The sequence below is a fragment of the Marmota flaviventris genome, chromosome 15, assembly GCF_047511675.1.
Source record: "Marmota flaviventris isolate mMarFla1 chromosome 15, mMarFla1.hap1, whole genome shotgun sequence".
Taxonomy (NCBI): domain Eukaryota; kingdom Metazoa; phylum Chordata; class Mammalia; order Rodentia; family Sciuridae; genus Marmota; species Marmota flaviventris.
The window spans coordinates 41,448,474-41,468,840 of NC_092512.1; the positions used below are offsets into that span (position 1 = coordinate 41,448,474).

Sequence of the window (20,367 nt, forward strand, 5' to 3'; positions counted from 1 at the left end):
AAAGTCAAAAACGTTGTGTCCTACGGTATCACCAGTAATAAAAGTTGTTTATTTAGGTAACAGAAATAGATGAATGCTTACTCCTATAGTTTGAGTTTCAAATGATAAAGTGTACAACTAAGTTAATTAGAATCCTTTATTCTATCTATCTCAATGGCACATACATGGTAGTGACCACGCTGACTTTATGACATAGTTATGTCAATAAAGGCCATGAGATATTAAATGATCTCAGCATAATGTTTGAGAGGACACTTCAGATTACCAATGACACTTTTACTCATACTTGTCTTCTAAAATACTTTTAGAGCCCTCTGGGGCATCCCATCTTTGACAGTAGCAAATGCTAGTACCTGGAGAGTAAATTTCAGAAGCAATTTAAGCACTCAGAGCCAACAATGACCAATATGATTCGTGTGTGTGTGTGTGTGTGTGTGTGTGTGTGAACCAAAAATATTTTATTTGCTCATTTCTTGCATTTGAAGTACTCTTCAAGGACATCCTTGGCCTAAGACTCCTTGCCGTAGTCTTCAACCACTACACAACTGTACCCAACCACTTTATGGGGTTTGCTCTCAGTCAATTTTACAGAGCCCTACCCATTCTCCTAGTTTCTTGTCATTGACCTTAATCAAGTTGATTTGGTGCTCAGCATAAAGGGCCTCCACCAATCTGACACACACAGGCTCATTAAAGTTGAATGCAAGCACACAAAGATGGGCTTGGTGCTTGTCTAAGGTTTTGATGGCTTTGCAAATTCCACCTTTGAGACCAACACAGTTGAGGACGAACTTCAGCACCTCTTGTAAAGCAGTATTAATGTCCGTTACACTTCCAGCAACTATTCTTTCCTGAGCCATGGCAGTGGGTTACAGATGAAGCCCAATCTTGAACACACCGGAGCCTCTGCACTACTCAGCAACGGCAGGAAAAATGTCTTTCTCTTTTGAGACAGTCTGGCTACATTGCCCAGGCTTGTGGTCTCCAACTCCTAGGCTCGAGTGTTCCTCAGTTTCTTGAGTGCTAGGAATTTAGGAGCACACCACTGTACCTAGCTTCAATATGGATCTTGACAATGTCTGTAGACTCTAAAACCAGCATGTACCTCCATCAAAATAGTTACCTTACAAAACTAACAATCATTGCAATGTCTCTTTCTTTGTTCCTTTTTTCTTTTCTGTATGTGTGAGTTGTGCTGGGGACTAAACCTTGAGCCTCCAGCATGTTCAGAGCAAGTGCTCTACCACTTGCTAAGTTATCCATTTAGCTTCAAACTTGTGATCCTCCTGCCTCAGCCTCTGAGTAGCTGAGATTACAGGCATACACTGCTATACTGGCTGGAATTTTTAATTTCTTTTAAGTTTCAATACTATAGTCACACTTTGTCTAAATTTGAATTTTGTAGTGTAATATAAAGCACAAAGATAACACTATGGGGCTGTATCTTTTCTTCAGCGTTCAAAATAAAAACAGCTGGGGATATGGCTCAGTGGTAGCAGGCTCAAGGTCCTGGATTGAATTCCCAGCAGCACAAAAAGTAAAAGGAAAAAAGAAAACAAACACCTGAATGGTGGTTACTAGAACATTTGCCTTATTTTATACCGTTTTCTAACTAGTATTTTAAAATAAGCTTATAAAAATGAAGACCAATGTGAAGAAAGTGTCCTCATGTACTATTTAGTGCAAATTCAGAGGATAGATATCAATTCAGAGAGCTCTCACCTAGAATTCCTAAGAAGTACAGCAGGTAATCTGCAGAGTTAATTCAGTAAGCCATATCCTTTTCCATTCATAATTTTAAACCACTTTCCATTTCAACCCAGCTTCCTCCTTCCTTTCCAGTAAAGAGACATTGCTTCCCAACAAAGGTAAGCAAACTCATTTTTGTGTTGTCCCTCAGCTGGTCCCATCTCTCCGCAGTTAAATATACCATATGCCGAAAAGCAGCCATATGTTCCTGGCAAATTACTTAACCCCACTAAACTTTATCTCAAAAGCCAAAGCTGTGATAATCTTTACCTCCCTGGGCTCTTTGTGAAGATTAAATGAGATAAAACAAGCCCATGGCACAAAGCATGTATTTAATAATAAAAGATGCCCTCTCCCTTCTTCCTAGAACCCACAGTGACTACCTTTTTTTTTTTTTTGGAAGCATGATTGAACTCAGGGGCGCTTAACCACAGAGCCACATTCCCAGCCCTTTTAATGTTTTATTTTGAGATAGGGTCTAAGTTGTTTAGAGCCTTGCTAAGTTGCTGAGACTGGCTTTGAACTTTTGATCCTCCTGCATCAACCACGGGAGTCACTGGGATTACACTCATGTGACACCTTGCCCAGCCACAGTGACTACTTTTATAATTCAAGATCAGACATTCATGATTGAAAACTCTGAACTCACCATATGGCTATTAGTATATCTCACAGGGTAAGAATCAAGCTAAAATGATAGATCATGTCTGCATCCCACCCCCCTTGCCCTTGACATCAACTAATGACAAAATAGATATACTGCCCACTTACAGATTTGAAACTATCTTTTCAGGAGATGTTCAAGCAACAAACCAAAGACAACTGATTGGAATCATTGATTATGTGAAGAGGATATCAAAAAATTTTTACTAATCCAGTGCCATTTTCAAAGATTGTGATAAGACAGAAAAACTAGAGCTAAAGGATAAAGATACTTTGGGAGAAGAGCTGGGGATGTGGCTCAGTTGGTAGAGTGCTTTCCTCACATGCACAAGGCCATGGGTTCAATCCCCAGCACCAAAAAAAAAAAAAAAAAAAAAAAGATACTTTGGGAGATAGCTGTCCTAAATTTTTTTCTGGGGAGATAAGACAATAGGAATCCTTCCAGAACTTTTTAAGAAAGACTAGTCAAGACTATCATTATCATATGGACTCTCGTACCAAAGAGCAGTCTGGAACCCCATAGTTCTAATGTTTCAATCAGGCCTATGATGGAGCAAAAACTACCCAAGAAATTGATATAACCCTGCCATGTAAGCCATGTTTCTCTTAGCACTTATTTTGCATTCTTTGTTGGAAGAAGAGACTTATCGTGTACTATAGGATTTTTAGCAGCACGTTGGCTTCTACTCCTATATTTGAGTTATGACAACTAAAAGTGTCTCCAGTTGGGGGGCGGGGGGAAATCACACCAGGGTGAGAACCACTAGTGTAAATTAACAGTTTTCAATAGTTCCAGTTTTACCCCACACCATCAATGGACCTGACAACGTAAGAGACAATCATTAGACAGTGATTTTAAGAAAACTGGCCCAGGAAACACTGCCTAAAGCCCAGGCTGATACTATGTCAAAATCAGGGGCTGGTATTGTGATTCAGTGGTAGAGTGCTTGCCTAGAACATCTGAGGCACTGGGTTCAATCCTCAGCACCACATTAAAAAATAAATAAATAAACAAACAAACAAACAAAAAAAAAGGTTATTTTAAAAAATGGGGAGATCAGCTGCACCTGGGGAACCTGGAAGAAAAGCACCCACTGACAGCAGAGACCATCCTCGGTCCTCAGCATGGTTTTGTGCAATTAAAAACAAAGAACGCAAGGTCATTGTACTGTCATGTGTAACTAATTAAAACAAATAAAAAAATAGTACAAAAAAAAAAAAAAAAAAGAACGGAGTTCATATTTTTAAAGGATTACAGAAAGAATATTTGCAGAGGCCATATGCAGTCCACCAACCCCAAAATATTATCTCTGGCCCTTCAAAGAAAAAGCTTACTGACCTCTGAGCTACAGGAATGCAGGTTGCCAAAAGATGGCTAATACAGAGACCACCACAGGAATGTTTATCACATCATGACTTTATCCCCCAGAACAGAACACTGGGGCTAGATTTAGATTTAGAGAAATAGGAATGCAAAGATATTCCATTCAAATTACTCTTTAATCTCTTCCATAAAAGAGAGGTACCTAACCTCTGCTCAAGAGACTCCCCCATAAAGCACTTTTATCCTTTTAATCCTCCAATCAAATCAGACCATGAGTAACTGCCATATAGCACCAAAGCTATTACTACTAACTACTCTAGGCCACAACCACCAATTGAAGAGTCCATTGGATGCTTCCCCTGTAATAAATTACTCTCCTCTCAATTATATTATACATCTCCTGAATCTGGGGCCCTGCCTTCCTCTGACCTCTAACTACTCTACAGCTCTTAGGAATGTACTACCATAAATGATGGCATTTATTAAATATCATTTTGTTTGGACCACCTAGGTCTTCTGATTTTCACAATAATCCTACCAAGTAGGTTATAGTAAAACCAAGAAGATGAAGAAACAAAGATTCAGAGATGTTCCACAACTCAGTCACCCAGCTAGCAGGCAATGGAACTGAAACTAACACAGCCCAGGTTTGACTGCGTACATAATTCCCTGCACCAAGCTAAGAAGCTCTGCTTAACTTGTTTTGAGCCACACTTTGTAAAGATCTTTTTAAATGTATAGGTAAAGGCCAACTGAAGGAGATAGAGATCAAAAGCAAAAACGTAAAGTCTCCTCTCTCCTCTCTATTCAAATAGATCCGTAGCTGAAGAATCTTTTCACTGAATTCTCCTTTTTAATTAAGAATATATTGTTGACACTTGGCTAATAGGGTTCTATGTAACATGCACCAACATGTTTCCCGTTGAGCCAGCACACACAGAGAAGATCGGCAGCTTTAAGCTGCTAACTACTGTTAAAAGTCATCCAACCTGCTGCATACCCAAACCACCTCCTTACACACACACACACACACACACACACACACTCTCTCTCTCTCTCTCTCTTTCTCTCTCTCTCTCTCTCAGGAAGTTCAGTCGATACTTACAAGAATTGAACACAAAAAAATAAATGGTAGGGGAGTATTCTTTTTAAGAATGTTTTTTATTACCAATTCTTTCTCCCTATCAATTTATAGTTATATATTGAATTACTTGCTGCACGACTGATCTTGAGGGAAGAAAAGATGAGTCTGTGCCTCCTGATTTATGGCTCGTCATGCAACTTACTCATTCTGCCCTTGAGGCAGCTACAACAGCACAAACAGGCTAAGCCAGCTTTACAAAGGAGAACTGCCACAAGGGAATGAGGAAGGGTACAGCCAGGGAGGGTGGGAACAAAACTAACATCTCAGCTACAATTGAGTGAAGTGCTACATTTATCTAGGTTAGGGAAGTCAGGGACTCAAATGATATCTGAACAGGAGGAATGCTTTCCTTAGTGTCACCCTTAGTGAAATTGACCGAGAATTTAACTCAACATTTAACATTAGCTGATGGTATAATTCAGAGAAAGAAGCTGAACCGAGTTCATTAATACTAGCTTATCTACTCAAAAGAAAAGTTATTTCCAGACTACCTGAAAATGGACACATTTGCTTTTGAAACACCCAGTTTTCACTTGTAAATGACATCATTTTTAAAGTAAGTTTTTGGTCTGTATCTGAGAACCACACACATAAAATATTAGTTCTGGAACAAATAATGGTAAGCACATATTTACATACTAACTTGAAATTCTATCTCAAAGCAAAATTTTCCCTGCCACAGGCCCCTCAAAAGACAAGTTTTTAACATTCCTTCTTTACTTTCTTCTGTCCTTCCCTTCTTTCTTTCTCTTTGTTGCTGCACTAGGAATTGAACCCATGGCAAGCTCTCTACCATTGAGCTACCTCCCCAGCCCGGTTTTATTTTTTGTTTATAGTATAACACAATTACCTATGTTGCCAGTCATATTTAAAAACCTACGGCAATTAACAAAGGAGCAGCGAACCAATAAACACAGCAAGAGAAAAATCAAGCAAAAATCCAAGAACTGAATTTCCTACAAGCATATGAAGGAAAATAAGGGAAGAATAAAATGATATCTATCCTGAAATGAATTGTATAAGTTAAAAAATAGGTTCAAGGACTGGGGCTGTAGCTCAGGGGTAGCATGCTTGCTTCACATGTGGAAGGCACTGGGTTTGATCCTCAGCACCACATAAAAATAAAGAAATAAAGTTGTTGTGTCCATCTACAACTAAAAAAAATTTTTTTTTAAATAAAAAAAATAAAAATAAAAAACAGGTTCAATATACAATCTACTCCCCATGCCTCCTCTTTTTGGTGCTGGGGATTGAACCCAGAGCCTCATGCATGCTAAGTTCATGCACTACTACTGAGCTACAGGCCCAATCAGTTTTACATTAAAGTGAGCTCTGAAAGAAAGAAATCACAAATGCCACTGAAGAAGCTCAGGGGTCAGTGCTAGAGTGCTTGCCTATCATGCACATGGTCCTGGGTTCAATCCTCAGCATAACAGAATTTTTCACACATAACAGAAGCCACTGAAAAGCAAACAAGGAGCCACAATAACAAAATCTGATATAGCAGCAATAAAATGCTGGGAAGAAACTCTACAACCTTACTTTTAATTTCATTTCTCAGAAACTTATTTGGAGGAAAAATAATAAGATCCCTACTAACAAATACTACTTCCAGTAGACATCATAATGAAAAACCACATGAAAGAATCTCAAACCTACCCAACAGACCAAGTACACCCCAGAAGATATAAGATGAAGATAGAAGTTAAAGGAATGGAGACAAAAAAAAAAAATTTAGAAGACATTTACATAGGATAAACCAATTAGAAAAAGGAGACTTCATGATGACAAAATGAATCTTCTAAAGCTTATTTAAAAAAAAAACAAAAACATTGGGTTAAAATCATGGCTCAGTGGTAGAGCATTTACCTGGCATGTGTGAGGCCCTGGGTTCGATCCTCAGCACCACATACAAATAAATACAAGATCCACTGATAACTAAAAAGTATTTTTTAAAAATACTGTCATGTATATCTAAAAAGAACAAATAAAAAAAATTTTTTTAAATGCTGTAGTAGCAATTCAACTTAAAAAACAATATTATGGGCTGGGGATATAGCTCAACTGGTAGAGTGCTTGCCTCACATGCATAAGGCCCTGGGTTCAATCCCCAGCACCATAAAACAAACAAACAAAACCATGTTATACTAGAATCACCAAACTCACATTTTAAAAGTAAAAAATATTATTTTATAATTAAACATACAGGATTTCTATAGTCAATTTATCACAGACCACAAGCCAACGCATTTGCTGGTTTGGCTCAGATCATGCTGATGTGATGCCAAAGATAATTCTTTTTTCCCTCCAGCTAACAAGGTCAATTACCAGCACAGCTTAACTGTACACTTGGGGACATTTTAAATCTCTTTCATATGAAGAGAAGGACAAAGAAAATTCAGTGCTTCCCTTTGGCTTTTAAACAGAGCAATGAAGGTCTATACAACTACAATGGCGCAGTTCAATTAATCAGAACAAATAAGTACCCAAGTGTAGAATGAGCCACATTTACACAATATTTTACAAAGGAAAAAGCCAAACTAACCTTGAAGTTTACCTGTACTAACATGTAGCTGATGCTTTGAAAGTTCTATATCCACTCTCACCTGAGGTTAAAAAATAAGTGCAGAATAAGTTAAAATAAGGTTTTAAATACATAAGGAAGTACTTTTCAAAAACCCCAGATATTTTCATCTGAGACACCCAGCCACCTAGTGATGTGCTCGCAGTCAACACTGTGGAGTGTGGGGCGGGAAGGCACTGGCTGATAGGTGTGGTTCACACACTATCCCACACTCCTCCTAACAGTCTTTCCATTTTAATTCAGGAAACTGAGGCTGCCAAGTGCAAATAAATTGACCACAGTAAATCTCACTCCAGAGAGTGTTCTTAACCACTATGCTATTGAGGCTATTTACCCCATTTCAATTTTTCATCTATGGGGAAAACAGGCCAATATCACTCTGCTAGAGCACTCCTATGTGCACATTTCCAAATCCTTTAAACCCATTAAGAAATAGTAAAACACACACACACTCCACTAACCTATGGACTGCAGGCAGGAGTGGTTTAGTCTTTTTTTTTTTTTTTTAATTCTGACAACAGGAAGCTGAACTAGTGAAATGGTATTTGATAATTATGGCAAACAACATGCATGGATGCAATACCCAACAGCAGAACAGAAACTTTACAAAATAAACTTCACTTTACTGTCAAATGGCTTGGCTGTATGTGCTCAGGAAAATATAAATTTAAAGAGATTTTTAGAAGAGATATCACCTAAGTATCAAAAAAAAAAAATCTTTATAGATTTTAGACTTTTACTTTCTTATTAATGAGTAGGATTTCTGAGCATTAGATAGATGCTGGAGCATCTAATTTAAGATTAAAAAAAAAAAAAAATTCTAAGCCTTGGTTTTCCCAGCTATAAAATGAGGGTAATACCCCCTACCCCCAATGTTGGGCTATTGTGAGGCTCTTAAAGAAAAATATGATAGCTTTTCTTTGTGTGTGGGGGGGAGGGGCGGGGTTGTGGGAAACTGAAGCCACAACCTCACACAGGCTAATAAGCACATGCAGTACCACTGAGCTATATTACATCACTGATCTATAACCCCAACCCTGATCGTTCCTTTCTATATTTCATTAAGAGTTAAGATCTTAATAAAGGCTTAGAAAATTGAAGTAAACACAATGGTAATGAGAATAAATCAGTTCATGAATAAGGAAACTAAAAACAGGTAAAGAAATCAGGAAGTAATTCCAGCATTAGTGAGGAAACTCCAAAATTACTTTTTAAAAATAAATAAAAGTCACTTGTACAAACAGCACCATAATCAAAATGTCTTTTTCCATAGGAGCAACTAAACTAGTATTAATTTCTCCAAGGGAGCTAAGATAATTTCTTAAAAGAAAAAAAGGAAGGAGGAGGAAGGAGGTAAAGGAGAAGAAGTGGAAGAGGAGGAGGAGAAATCACAGAAGCACTACCCTGTCAAACTCTCACCACCTCACCTGATTAAATGAAGCTTACCAAATGCAATCTACAGTTTACCTGTAGATAAGGTCTTCTCAACTGGGATTGCACAATTAAGAAGCAGGCAGCACAGCTGCAACTGGAACAACTCGGAAGCCTAACACCAACATCAGAAATAGCTTTTGGAACAAATACAAAGAGGGAAAGAACTGCTAAAATAAGAACCAAAACTGCATTCAAGAAATTCCCCAAACCTTCTTTTATTAAAGTGGCCATACTTTCACACTTCCATAGTTTTCAACTGGGAATACCAAGATAAAAGTGAGGCTTGGAAAAGGCACAGTGGCAGGGCCTCTCTGGTCCAAGAGAGCTCAGATTCTGTGACTACACCTTTTTCTTTAGTTTCCTCTAACATTAGAGAATAACAACACTGGGGCTGAGAGTGAAGCTTGGTGCTAGAGCACTTGCCTAAAAATATTTTTTCATTATCTATAAACACCTAGAAATGCTGCACAATGAAGTTCTACATTTTAAAAAAATTCATGGTTTCATTGCTTTCTCTTACAAAAATGTGTTGAACATTGCATTTGAGATATAAAAAATTACACTCAACATATGTGATCCAACAATCACACTTCTTGGTACTTACCCAAATGAATTAAAAACATGCCCCCACAAAAATCTGTACAAAGATGTTTACAGCAGCTTTAGTCATAATAAAGCAACTTGGAAATAACAAAGTTGTCATTCAATAGGAGAGTGAATAAACAAACTGTGGTACATAGAGACAATGGAATATTATGCAGCACTAAAAAGAAATGAATGATCAATCCGAGAAAACACATGGAGGAACCTTAAGTATATATCATTAGGTATAAGAAAAAGTCCATCTTAAAAGGCTACATACTATTCGATTCCAATTATGTGATATCCTGGAAATGGTAAAACTACAGAGATAGTATAAAGGTTAGTGGGAGGAATGAACAGGTGAAACAGAAAGTACAATGAAGTTTTTCTATACCATGCTCATACTACAACGCATTATCGTATACAATGATGGATACACATCAGTATAAAAACATTTGTCAAAACCCAAGAAATACACACCATCAAATGTGAACTTTAATGTAAACTATGGACTTTAGATGATAATGTCAAGTATAGTCATCTATTTTAACAAATGTATCACTCTGGTACAGCATGTTGACAGGGAGGGAGGAGACATGGAAGGAAGGTATGAGGGTTTGGGTGAGTGAGGGAGAAAGCAAGGGTCTTACAGGAACACTATACATTCTGTTCCATTTGCTCTGAATCTAAAACTGCACTCCTGAAAAAAAAAATTATTAACAGTACTGTAAAGCCACTGAGGTTCCAAACAAATCAGTATTTCTTCACTTTTATCTAAAAACACAAAACAAGAATACAGACTGGGGGCTGGGGATATAGCTCAGTTGGTAGACTGCCTGCCTCACATGCACAAGCCATAGGTTCAATCACCAGCACCAACACATTAGTGAAAAATTAAAAGATTCCACAAGATAAATCATACAAACATATAAACGTGCAAGTTTTCTTAATTGCTCCTTTCGCAGTATTGGCAGAAGCCTCTCTTCCTCCACCACTGGTTTACCTGGAAGAGGTAATCTAACAGGAGTAAATGACTCTCCATCTACTTGGCAAAGTCATCAAGGACATTCATTGACTAGCTTTGTTTCAAAATTCAGGGTCATTTCCACATTAGCAAGGAAAATGGCTTAGTGGCCTGAAAGAATAAAACTCTTGCAGAGTTTTGCAAAACTCTTTGCATAGATGAGCACAGTTGATAGGCAGATTTAATGTGATTGCTTTTGACCTCAAAAATTGTTCTGGTGGCCTCATCAGGAAAATATTGATTTCTCTGAATAAGAATCTTATGATAATTGATCATAGCAGCAATGAAAAAAAAATTGCTAAGATAGGTTGAATTTCACCCCCAGTACCAGAAATCAAATACAAAGCCTTGCAAATGCTAGACAAGTGCTCTACCTCTGAGCTATACCCCAATCCTTTTTATTTTGAGACAGGGTCTAATTGTGGAGATTGGCCTCAAACTGTTAGCCTCTTGAGCAGTAGAATTACAGGCATGTACCACGTGCCCATCTAATCTTAAATGTTTTGATAAGTGGAAAATAAACACGAAAATATAACACTAAACAGTCTAAAAATGCTATTAACTAGGCACACACCTATAATCTCAGCAATATCAGAGGCTGAGGCAGGAGGATTACAACTTAGTAAGTCTGTCTCAAAAAAAAAAGTAGTTGGGGGGTAGCCCAGGGTTGGTAGGGTATTCTTGGGTTCAATTGCCACTATAGGGGGAAAAAAATTACGATTAAGATTAAAATCTACTTGTTAGTTGGTAATAAAACTATAAACCCAAGACTCAATTTAAGTTAAAAGACACTAATCTATAAAAAAGTTATTTAAAAAAAATCTCCCAGATGGACAATACCTTTGTTTTATTTATTTTTATGTGGTGCTGATAATTGAACCCAGTGCCTCACACATGCTAAGCAAGCAAGCACTCTACCCCGAGACACAATCCAAGCCCCTTTCCTGATTTTTAACTGGTGCGTTTTAGTTGTACACACTGATGGGATGTTGTTACATATTCGTACGCGTACACGATACACAATATAATTTGGCCAATATCATTCCCCTAAAAAAGTTATTTTTAAAGAAATATAAAATCTTGTCATTTCAATGAATGCATGGTCATGAAAGTCTGCCTCAAATTTCAGTTTCAATGCTCATGAAAATAGAACCCAACTTAGCTTTATTCACAATTAAGCTCTTTACTGTAGCCAAATATTTCTGATTTTCATCTGTATAGCATTGAAAAAAACTGCCAATGTATGCTCATAGAACTAGAACTAAAAGAAATGATAGAAAAGAAACTCCTAAGAAGCCCCTATTTGTAGTTGTGGACATTTTTACTAGTAAATTGATCTATAATCTCTAGGAAAATATTTTCTTTAAGAAGAAACGGAGGGCTGGGGGGTGTGGCTCTGTGCTAGAGTGCTTGCCTGGTATGTGTGAGGTCTTGGGTTCAATCTCCAGCAGCAAACCCCTCCTAGCCAAAAAACAAACAAACAAACAAAAAACCCACAAATTGTTTTGTTTTGTTTTTTAAGAGGAAACAATCGTTGGAGATAAATCTTAAATACTGCCTATACCTACTGAAATTGTCATATTTTTTAAAAATTAAGACTTTTCTTTTTTTTTTTTTTAAAGAATTTGTTAATATTTATTTCTTAGTTTTCGGCGGACACAACATCTTTGTATGTGGTGCTGAAGATCGAACCCAGGCCGCACGCATGCCAGGCGAACGCGCTACGGCTTGAGCTACATCCCCAGCCCAAAATTAAGACTTTTCAAAATTCTCTCATCTCCCGATGGTTGTGAGCATGTATGTACAAGCACGCACATGCTCACTGGGGATGAAAAGAACCTTGACCATATTAAGCACATATTCTGCCACTGAGCTACACCCACACCCCTGATATTTGTTCTAGATACTTTTATTCTAGATACTAGGGTATCAAATAGTTTAGCATATTCTAAGCACACCCAAAATGTATATCTTAAGCCCTAACTCCCAATGGGACTGAATCTAAAGAAGAGGGTTTTCAGGAGACAGTTAAGGTTAAATGAGATCATAAGGGTAGGAGGCCCTAACCAATACAACAAACAGCAGGCTTCAGCTCTTGAAAATGAATGAGAAGGTTTAAGAATAAGCCTCTACAGCTGGGCATGGTGGCCCATGGCTGTAATCCCAGTGGAGGCCGAGGCAGAAAGATTGCAAGTTCAAGGCCAGCCTCAGGAACTTAGCAAGACCCTGTCTCAAAATAAAAATAAAAATGTCTAGGCATGTAGCTCAGCAGTAAGCACCTCTGGGTTCAATTCCTAGTACAAACAAAAACAAAAAAATCTACAACTGCCAAGTTCCTAAAAATAACAGATTTGACTTTATAATGATTCTCAGTGCTCTGGGGGAGTAGTCTAACCTATTATTCAGTTTTCATTTGATATATTAGCACATGACTGCTTATTAGTTAACACTTTAAAGACTTACTAGATGAAAGATAATGGGTCATTCATAAACTTCAAAATTTATGATTACAAATACTTACTTTTATAATATATAATGCATTAAATATACTCCCTTGATAAATAAAGATTTGGGGGACAATGACCCTATTTTATCACCAAAGATGCATCATAACCACCATAATCTTGTATGTATTTGAGAAACTGAGGGGAGATTAAAAGAGGAAATCAATGAACTGCAGTTTGTAAAGTACATACACCCATTCTTAATAAAGTTATCCATTCCAAAGAACAAGATAAACCCTAAGACCAGATAAGCAAGATCAAGTAGCCTTGCCGTTTGCATCAAAGACAGCAAAGTCTTCACATTCTCCTCCAACTCATCACACCCCTCACCCAGAAAATACCATCATCTGTAACTGAACCTTATTTTAGATGCAATCACCTTCACAAAAATCCATGTCTAAGTCCATGCAACTGATCAAATTCATTTAATTATAACTACTCTGAAAGATTAATATAAGTATACTGTAAATTCCTCCTAGTACAGTATATAAATGTTGGACCAGACAATATCATTCATACACTGATGAAGTTTAAAACATTTAGAAGTTTTTCAAATTGCATTTTTTGTTTTCTTGGAGCTATATGCAATTGGTTCTTGATTAATCATTTAAAGGATACACTCTGCCATTGCTGCAACATCCAGTTTGTCAATATCAGGTGAACCAGGGCAACATTTCTTAAATTCTTTTCGAAGATCAAAAAAGGAATAGAAGCATTCAGGTAGTAATACATTCTGAAGAGGGACAAGGTAGATATTGTTAACTAGGTAAATTTGCTCAGTGTTTCTCTAGTAATTAAGACTAAGAATTCAAGGTAGGCATATTTTACCATGATTTTTAAAAATATAAGAACAGCTTTATTAGCTGGTCCTATTATTGCATTAGATCTTGTATACAGGTCTCACATAAAAAAAATCCATTTTATTTTAATGAACTGGATTACAATGTACTCCATTATGCATTTCATTCAAAACATTTCCGAAGCTGTAATATACCTGAGTTGTTATACTTTATATTTTCTGAATAATACATTCTTTTCCCAGCCATAATCATTTTATTTATTTATTTTTCAAGAACAATATATTTTTATTTTTGGTACCCAGGATTGAACCCCAGGATGCTTAACCACTCACTGGGCCACATCCCCAACCCATTTTTTTTTTTTTTTTTTAAGTTGTAGTTGGACACAATACCTTCATTTTATTTATTTATTTATTTTTATGTGGTGCTGAGGATTGAACCCAGGGCTGCACACGTGTGAGGCAAGCGCTCTACCGGTGAGCTACAACCCCAGCCCGATCACTTTAAACCATCTGCATTTTCAAGTATCAGTTTTCGTGCAGATACATAAGTTTATACATAAGATTAAGTTGTAAAATTTAGTAATTCTAACTACTATTGGGTACTAATAATACATATTGTCAGTACTAAATTAGATAAGATAGTAAATTCCTGATATACACATGTATATATACATATATACATTCACACATGTGACTGTATATACACATATACATATATATGCAGTCACCTCAGAAAATAATTCATGTATGTGTATATATACATATGTGTGATATGTATATATATACACACATACACATACACACATATATTTTATAATATATATGCCTCAAAACTCAAAAGCGAAGAAATGGTTCCCAGCTATTCTTGGCTCCAAGCAGCACTCATGTGATTATTAAACAAAGCTCAACTGTGTTGACAAATATTACACTGTGTGTGTGTGTGTGTGTGGGGACAACAAAAAACCCTCATTGAATAACTTAAAGTTAAAAAAAAAAAAACAAACCAAAAAACCCCATTATTTAACTGGGTGTGGTGATACACGACTGTAATCTTTGGATTCAGGAGTCTTAGGAAGGATGATTGCAAACTCAAGGCAGGCCTTGGCAATTTAGCAAGACCCCCCTCTCAAAATAAAAAATAGCTCTGGGGATGTAGTTCAGTGGTAAAGCGCCCCTGGGTTCAATCCCAAGTACCAAAGCAACAAAAAGTGAACTACCAAAAGAATCATGAATTCTCAGTTACCTACAAAAGTATTAATTTAAAAACTGTCTGCCTATACAGCAATAAAGGATCAATTTAAATAGCTGTGTTCAAGCTGGCACATGCCTGTAATCCCAGCAGCTTGGGAGAGGGAGGCAGGAAGATGGCAAGTTCAAAGCCAGCCTTCAGCAACTTAGCTAGGCCCCAAGCAACTCAGTGAGAACCTATCTCTAAATAAAAAAGGGCTGGGGATGTGGTTCAGTGGTAGAGCACTTGCCTAGCATGTGTGAGGTAGGTTTGATTCTCAGCACCACATTTAATGAATGAATAAAATAAAGGTCCATAAACATGTAAAAAAAAAAAAAAATAGCTGTGTCCATTTAAAATACTGAGCATTTTAGTTAGTGCTTATGAAATGTTGGCTACCCTGGGTGAGCTTTCTGCTCTTCTTTGTTCCCTAAGTAGTATTTCCAGGGAGTGAAACCATGATCTTATGTTAAATTATAGAGGCTGAAAGTATTTGTATAGTATGAATGTTCCTTGTAAAAATAATGCTTTTCTACAGAAGTCTGAAAGAATATATCTACATGTGCTTATATTAGTAAAAACATTTTAATCTATTGTTTTCTGCATAGATTATTTCTTTTATATTTCCCATTTTGCCTATAAATGAATATACAAGATTACTTTCATTATATTAAACTGTTTTAATTTCTTATATTTAGTCTATCCTAATAAAACCAACTTAGGAAAACATTTTTTTTTCCTCCAGAGTTTTTCCATACCCAAAGCAATCCATCTAAAATAATGGAAACAACTGTTTTCCTCTGACCCAATAAGAATTAAGACCCCCATATTAATTTTTTTTTTGGGAAAAAATAATTCACATGTCTTTTTAGGTCAAGGGTATAGGAAATGAATTAGCACTTAATAAAACTGAATAACTCCTAAAATTCTCATAAAAGGAGTGATCACCTTATCCCTCAAATCAGAGTAACTTGGATTTCTTCTTCAGACATTTAAAATTACTATACACTTAACTAATTTCCCAGCTTTCTCTACTTGAGGGCTAAAGAAAATCTGTACTGACTATACTTTCCGGTGTCATCAATTGTCAATCTACATTTTTCATTGCAAGACTTGCCTGATAGTTACCAAAATATATTCTTATCTTTTCAAACTCAGTGCTTGCCTGGCACAATAAAAAGTTACGGCTTAAACTAATTTAAGTTGTTAAGAGCAACTAGCTTAGCAGTGATTGGCTACCCCAGTGAGCTGTCTGCTCTTCATTGTTCCCTAAGTAGTATTTCCAGGGAGTGAAACCATAATATATCCATGGCAAAACTTCTCACTCTATAGTCTTTTCCACATCAGAAAAGTTAACAAAATTAAAAAATTGTCCTGACCCTATAGATTTAAGACTTAGTCTTGAACATTCCCTTAAAAATTAGATAAAGTGTGCCATAATTAATATTTTGCTAGTTGTATAGTTAAGTGTTATTTAAGCAGACTTTTTAATGAATTATAATTAAAATGGTTGAGTTGAACTTATTGACCCCTTCCTTTTTAGGATAAAGTTTTCAAGAAATGAAAATATTATAATGCACTAAAACACCATTCTTGCTTTCCTACCCGTAGTTATTTTGTCAAAACATCAAACTCCATGCTAACTCTGGAAGTGGGAGAACGTCAAGCATCTTGAAAACAATCTTTTTGTTAAGTTACCAAATTACTGCAAACCTGAACATCTCTATGAAATTGTCATGCGTCTTGTAACTGTGGTAAAATATACATAATATTAAATTTACCATTTTAATGTATGTGTGTGTGATGCTGGGGAATCAAACCCACATGTGCTACACATGTGCTCTATCACTGAGCTACATTTCAGGCCCAATTTTAGCAATTTAAGTGTACACTTCACAAGCAATAAGTACATTAGTATTTTGCAACTCACAACCTTCTTTTTCCAGAGCTTTTTTATCTTCCCAAAATGAAATTATTGGTCACATGAAACAATAACTCCCTACCTGCAGCTTTTTAAAAATAATAATTTGGATAAGCCAGTTTTCTAAAAAGCTTTCATTCATCTCAAAAGTCCAACCATTTTTCCAGAAGCCAGCACTCTTACCTTCTTGGAAGCCTCAGGATGCAGAATTTGCCTGACATGAAGCTGCCCATCAGTACAGAGACAGAAGGAAGTCCCTACCCCGATATTGAGTTCATTGCTCACTGATTGGTTAAACTGAAAGAATAAGACACACAGGGAGGAACACAACTGATACAGGGTTTACAAACTCTTCAAAATGGCCCTACTTGGTAATAACTGGGGTCGGGGCGAGTCATGCCGATGTGCCTAAAATTGACAACGCTGCTGGGGCAGACATCACAAATCCCCCTAGACAGGTTTCGGTAAGGACGCTTTCCATCCAATTCTCAATTTTTGCTCATAAGTGCATTTCCCCTCCCGTACCCCCTTCTATTTTTGCGATAAACTCATTGAAGACAAATCAGAGGTCTGCTTTCCTGGTAGGTTGCCTTCAGATTACATCATTCCCCAGCGTTACTTTGTTTGGATGTGCCAGGTTTTAAGAAAGAAACCAATTTCTGATAAACAAAGCAGACAATGGGTACACAGACCTCCGTAAAGGCTGGTAACACGAACCTGGAATACACCCCAGAAATGATAACTTTCTCCTATAATTCGAAACTCATGTGCTAAGGCAGAGACAGTGAGAGCTCCGGGTATTCATAGGTGCGCAGGTGTTGGGCGCCCCGCCCTAACCCAGGATCTGCGCCCGGGAACTGCCAGTTTTTAAGTTACCTCAGTTCCAAAAAGGGGATTCCACCAGTTCCATGGTGACCCAAACTTTACTTGAGACTGAGATCAAGACCATTAAAGAAATTATAGAACCCAGCCTTTTTTTGGGAGTTCAGAAGACTAAAAGCAGTCGGGCTCTTTCAGGTTCTGACCAAAACTCGGGCTGCTTCTATCACGCGACGCCAGGTTGGCTGGCACCATCTACACCATAGCGCCCCCTGCTCCATGGCAGAGCCACAGACCCAAACCCCGCTGGCGACTGGAGCGTTTGGGGTCTGGACCTGGAGATGGGGACTATACAATTCATCTAGCTTCGCTGGTCATTCAAATGGTTAAACGCTGCTGAGTCTCCGATCCCAGGAACTACTCTAGGAAGCTACTGGAAAACTAGCAAATTTGGGTAGTTTGGGTAAGGAAGCGAAAAGGAGCAGCGACCTCTCCCAGTCCCCGGGCCAGGCTCCCATTCAAGCGACTGGGAGTTCCGCCACCCAGCCCCAGGGACCCGCGGCGACCACCCCGAGAGGACGTGCAGCAGTAGGGTTGGGTCCGGTTGTGGGGCTGCCGGGACAGCCCGGATGGAAGTGGGCGGTGTGGCCCGGGGCTGTCACCTGTCGGAGGGCTTGGTCCAGCTGAGGCGCGGAGGATAAGCTTTCGGCGTCTATTTTAGTTTCTTCTTTGCACTCCTCGGTCAGTTCCAACTGATCCGGTCTAACTAGCACTTCGTGCAACTGTCCCACCTCCGGGGAGAGATAAACAGGGGGTCAGTTTCCCCTTTTTCGATTCCGGAGCCTTTATCCAGGCTTTCCCCCTCGCTCCCCTGTAGCGGCGGCCCGCGCCTCTACAGGGGTCCAGCTGCATAATCAAAGCTCACTACACTACAGCGGCTCCTGTGGCTCAGCGGTCCGCGCGTCCCAGCCCCCTGCCCCACCCCCACCCGGATCAAGTCGCAAAGGTTTGGGAAGTGGGCTTCGGGGGCCCGGGAAGGCCACACGGTTTCGGCCCAGCGTTCCCCGACCAGCAAAGAACCCGTCTCAGCAGCTCCCGGCCTCTCCACCTGGGCCAGGTTTCAGAAGACTGAAATGGCTCCAAGGCGGTTGGCCAAGCAGTTTGGTTTTATTCTGAATTCTCTAGGCCTCTGGTCCATTTCCACAAGTGGGATACTTATTTACCTACCCCCTCCTCGAAACTTCCACAACAAACTTCTTGCCCCACGCCTTGGACAAGAACGTGGAGAAATACCTTCTTGTTGGCCAGATCCACGACTTTCCATAACAGCAGGATCAGCTCCTTCTCATCCGAGCCCAGCTTGGTCCCGGTGGCCCCAGCAGTGATCCCAAAAATTACCACCAAGTAATCCGGAGACGCCGTCATGACGATATGTGGGGAGGGGAAGAAGGGGGGTCGGGAGGCGGTGAGGCGGGGTGGAAGTGAGAACGAGAAAACCTGTGCTAAAACCTTCTTCTAAGAGAAAAAGAAAGAGCGCCCACCCCCCCTCCTCGCTGCCGCCAGTGCAAAAGGCGGTAACCAACCACCCAAGCCCACACCTGGCCGGTGATCCACACCCAGGGCAGGAAGGGGGGTGGGAAGGAGGGTGCAGGAGGCCTGCCCTTTTTGTATTCAATTGCCCGTGCGTTTATGAAAAAGCCAGGAGCTGGGCAGTACTCCCGGGAGGCGCGCGCAATGGCTGAAAGCTTTTCTGTTTTGGGATGTGGCTCTACCTGCCCGCCCCTTCCCCCTCCCCCACGTGGTGCAGGTAAGAGACACCTGGCGGCGCCGGCCCATTGGCTCCTTCAAACCACTACGTGGCAGCGGTGGGGGAGGAGGCCGCTTGGGGAGGGGGAGGTGGGGGAGGTAGACAATGGCTGGATGAATCGGGAGGACAGGTTGAGAGGGGTGGGGGGAGAGCCCGAAGGGGCGGGGAAGGGGCGGTAGCCACCCAGAGGGTAGACTGGGCTGGACTGGGAAAGTGAGGGGTAAAGGGCGGGGAATCGCGGAGAAGGGACCCCTACTGGAGGTACCAGAGGTGTGGGGGAGCTCAAGGGAAGTCTGGCTGGGAGGAACGAAGCTGAAGGTTTTGAAGGGTCAAGAGAAAAAGCCAGGCGCGGGGAGGCGAAAGGAGGCTAGAGGTGAGGCCCCGGGCGCAAAGCTGCCCAGGGTGCGGCGCCCGGCGAGGCGAACCGCGGTGGGAGGGACCGGCCAACGGCAGCCAGGAGGTGGCTGGGGCAATTGCCGAACCCCGGAAAAGCCGCTCCCGAGCCTAACACACCTTTCAGTGCAAACAAGGAGAAATCTTGCAGTCCCTCCCCTTCACCTGGCCAGAGCGCCGGAGCATGCTCCCATAACTCCGCAGCGCTGCCCACCTTAGAGAGAAACCCCGCGCGCCGCAGAGCTGGACGCCTGGGGCGCCCAGCCACCAAGTCACGCCCCTGGACGCAGTTACTCACGGCGCCCAAAGCGGCTGGGAGACCCCCTCGAGGAAATTCAGGCACAACGGCCCCCACTCCCTTTTCTCTCAACTACTTTAATTACTACATC

At 39.8% G+C, this 20,367-nt stretch overlaps 1 protein-coding gene and 1 pseudogene across 1 annotated transcript in view; both read right to left on the bottom strand.

Annotated features, from left to right (window-relative positions):
- Esrp1 (epithelial splicing regulatory protein 1) overlaps positions 1-19,203 on the bottom strand; it is a 57,030-nt gene extending 37,827 nt beyond the window's left edge. The window contains exons 1-4 of the mRNA XM_027953144.2: positions 19,072-19,203; positions 18,441-18,569; positions 17,143-17,256; positions 13,627-13,741 (exon numbers count right to left, since the gene is read on the bottom strand). Coding sequence (XP_027808945.1) covers positions 13,627-13,741; positions 17,143-17,256; positions 18,441-18,569; positions 19,072-19,203 — 490 coding nt within the window. The remainder of the gene's footprint in view (positions 1-13,626; positions 13,742-17,142; positions 17,257-18,440; positions 18,570-19,071) is intronic.
- Positions 467-860, bottom strand: LOC114106298 (small ribosomal subunit protein eS12 pseudogene; annotated as a pseudogene).
- Positions 19,204-20,367: the final 1,164 nt, after the last annotated feature.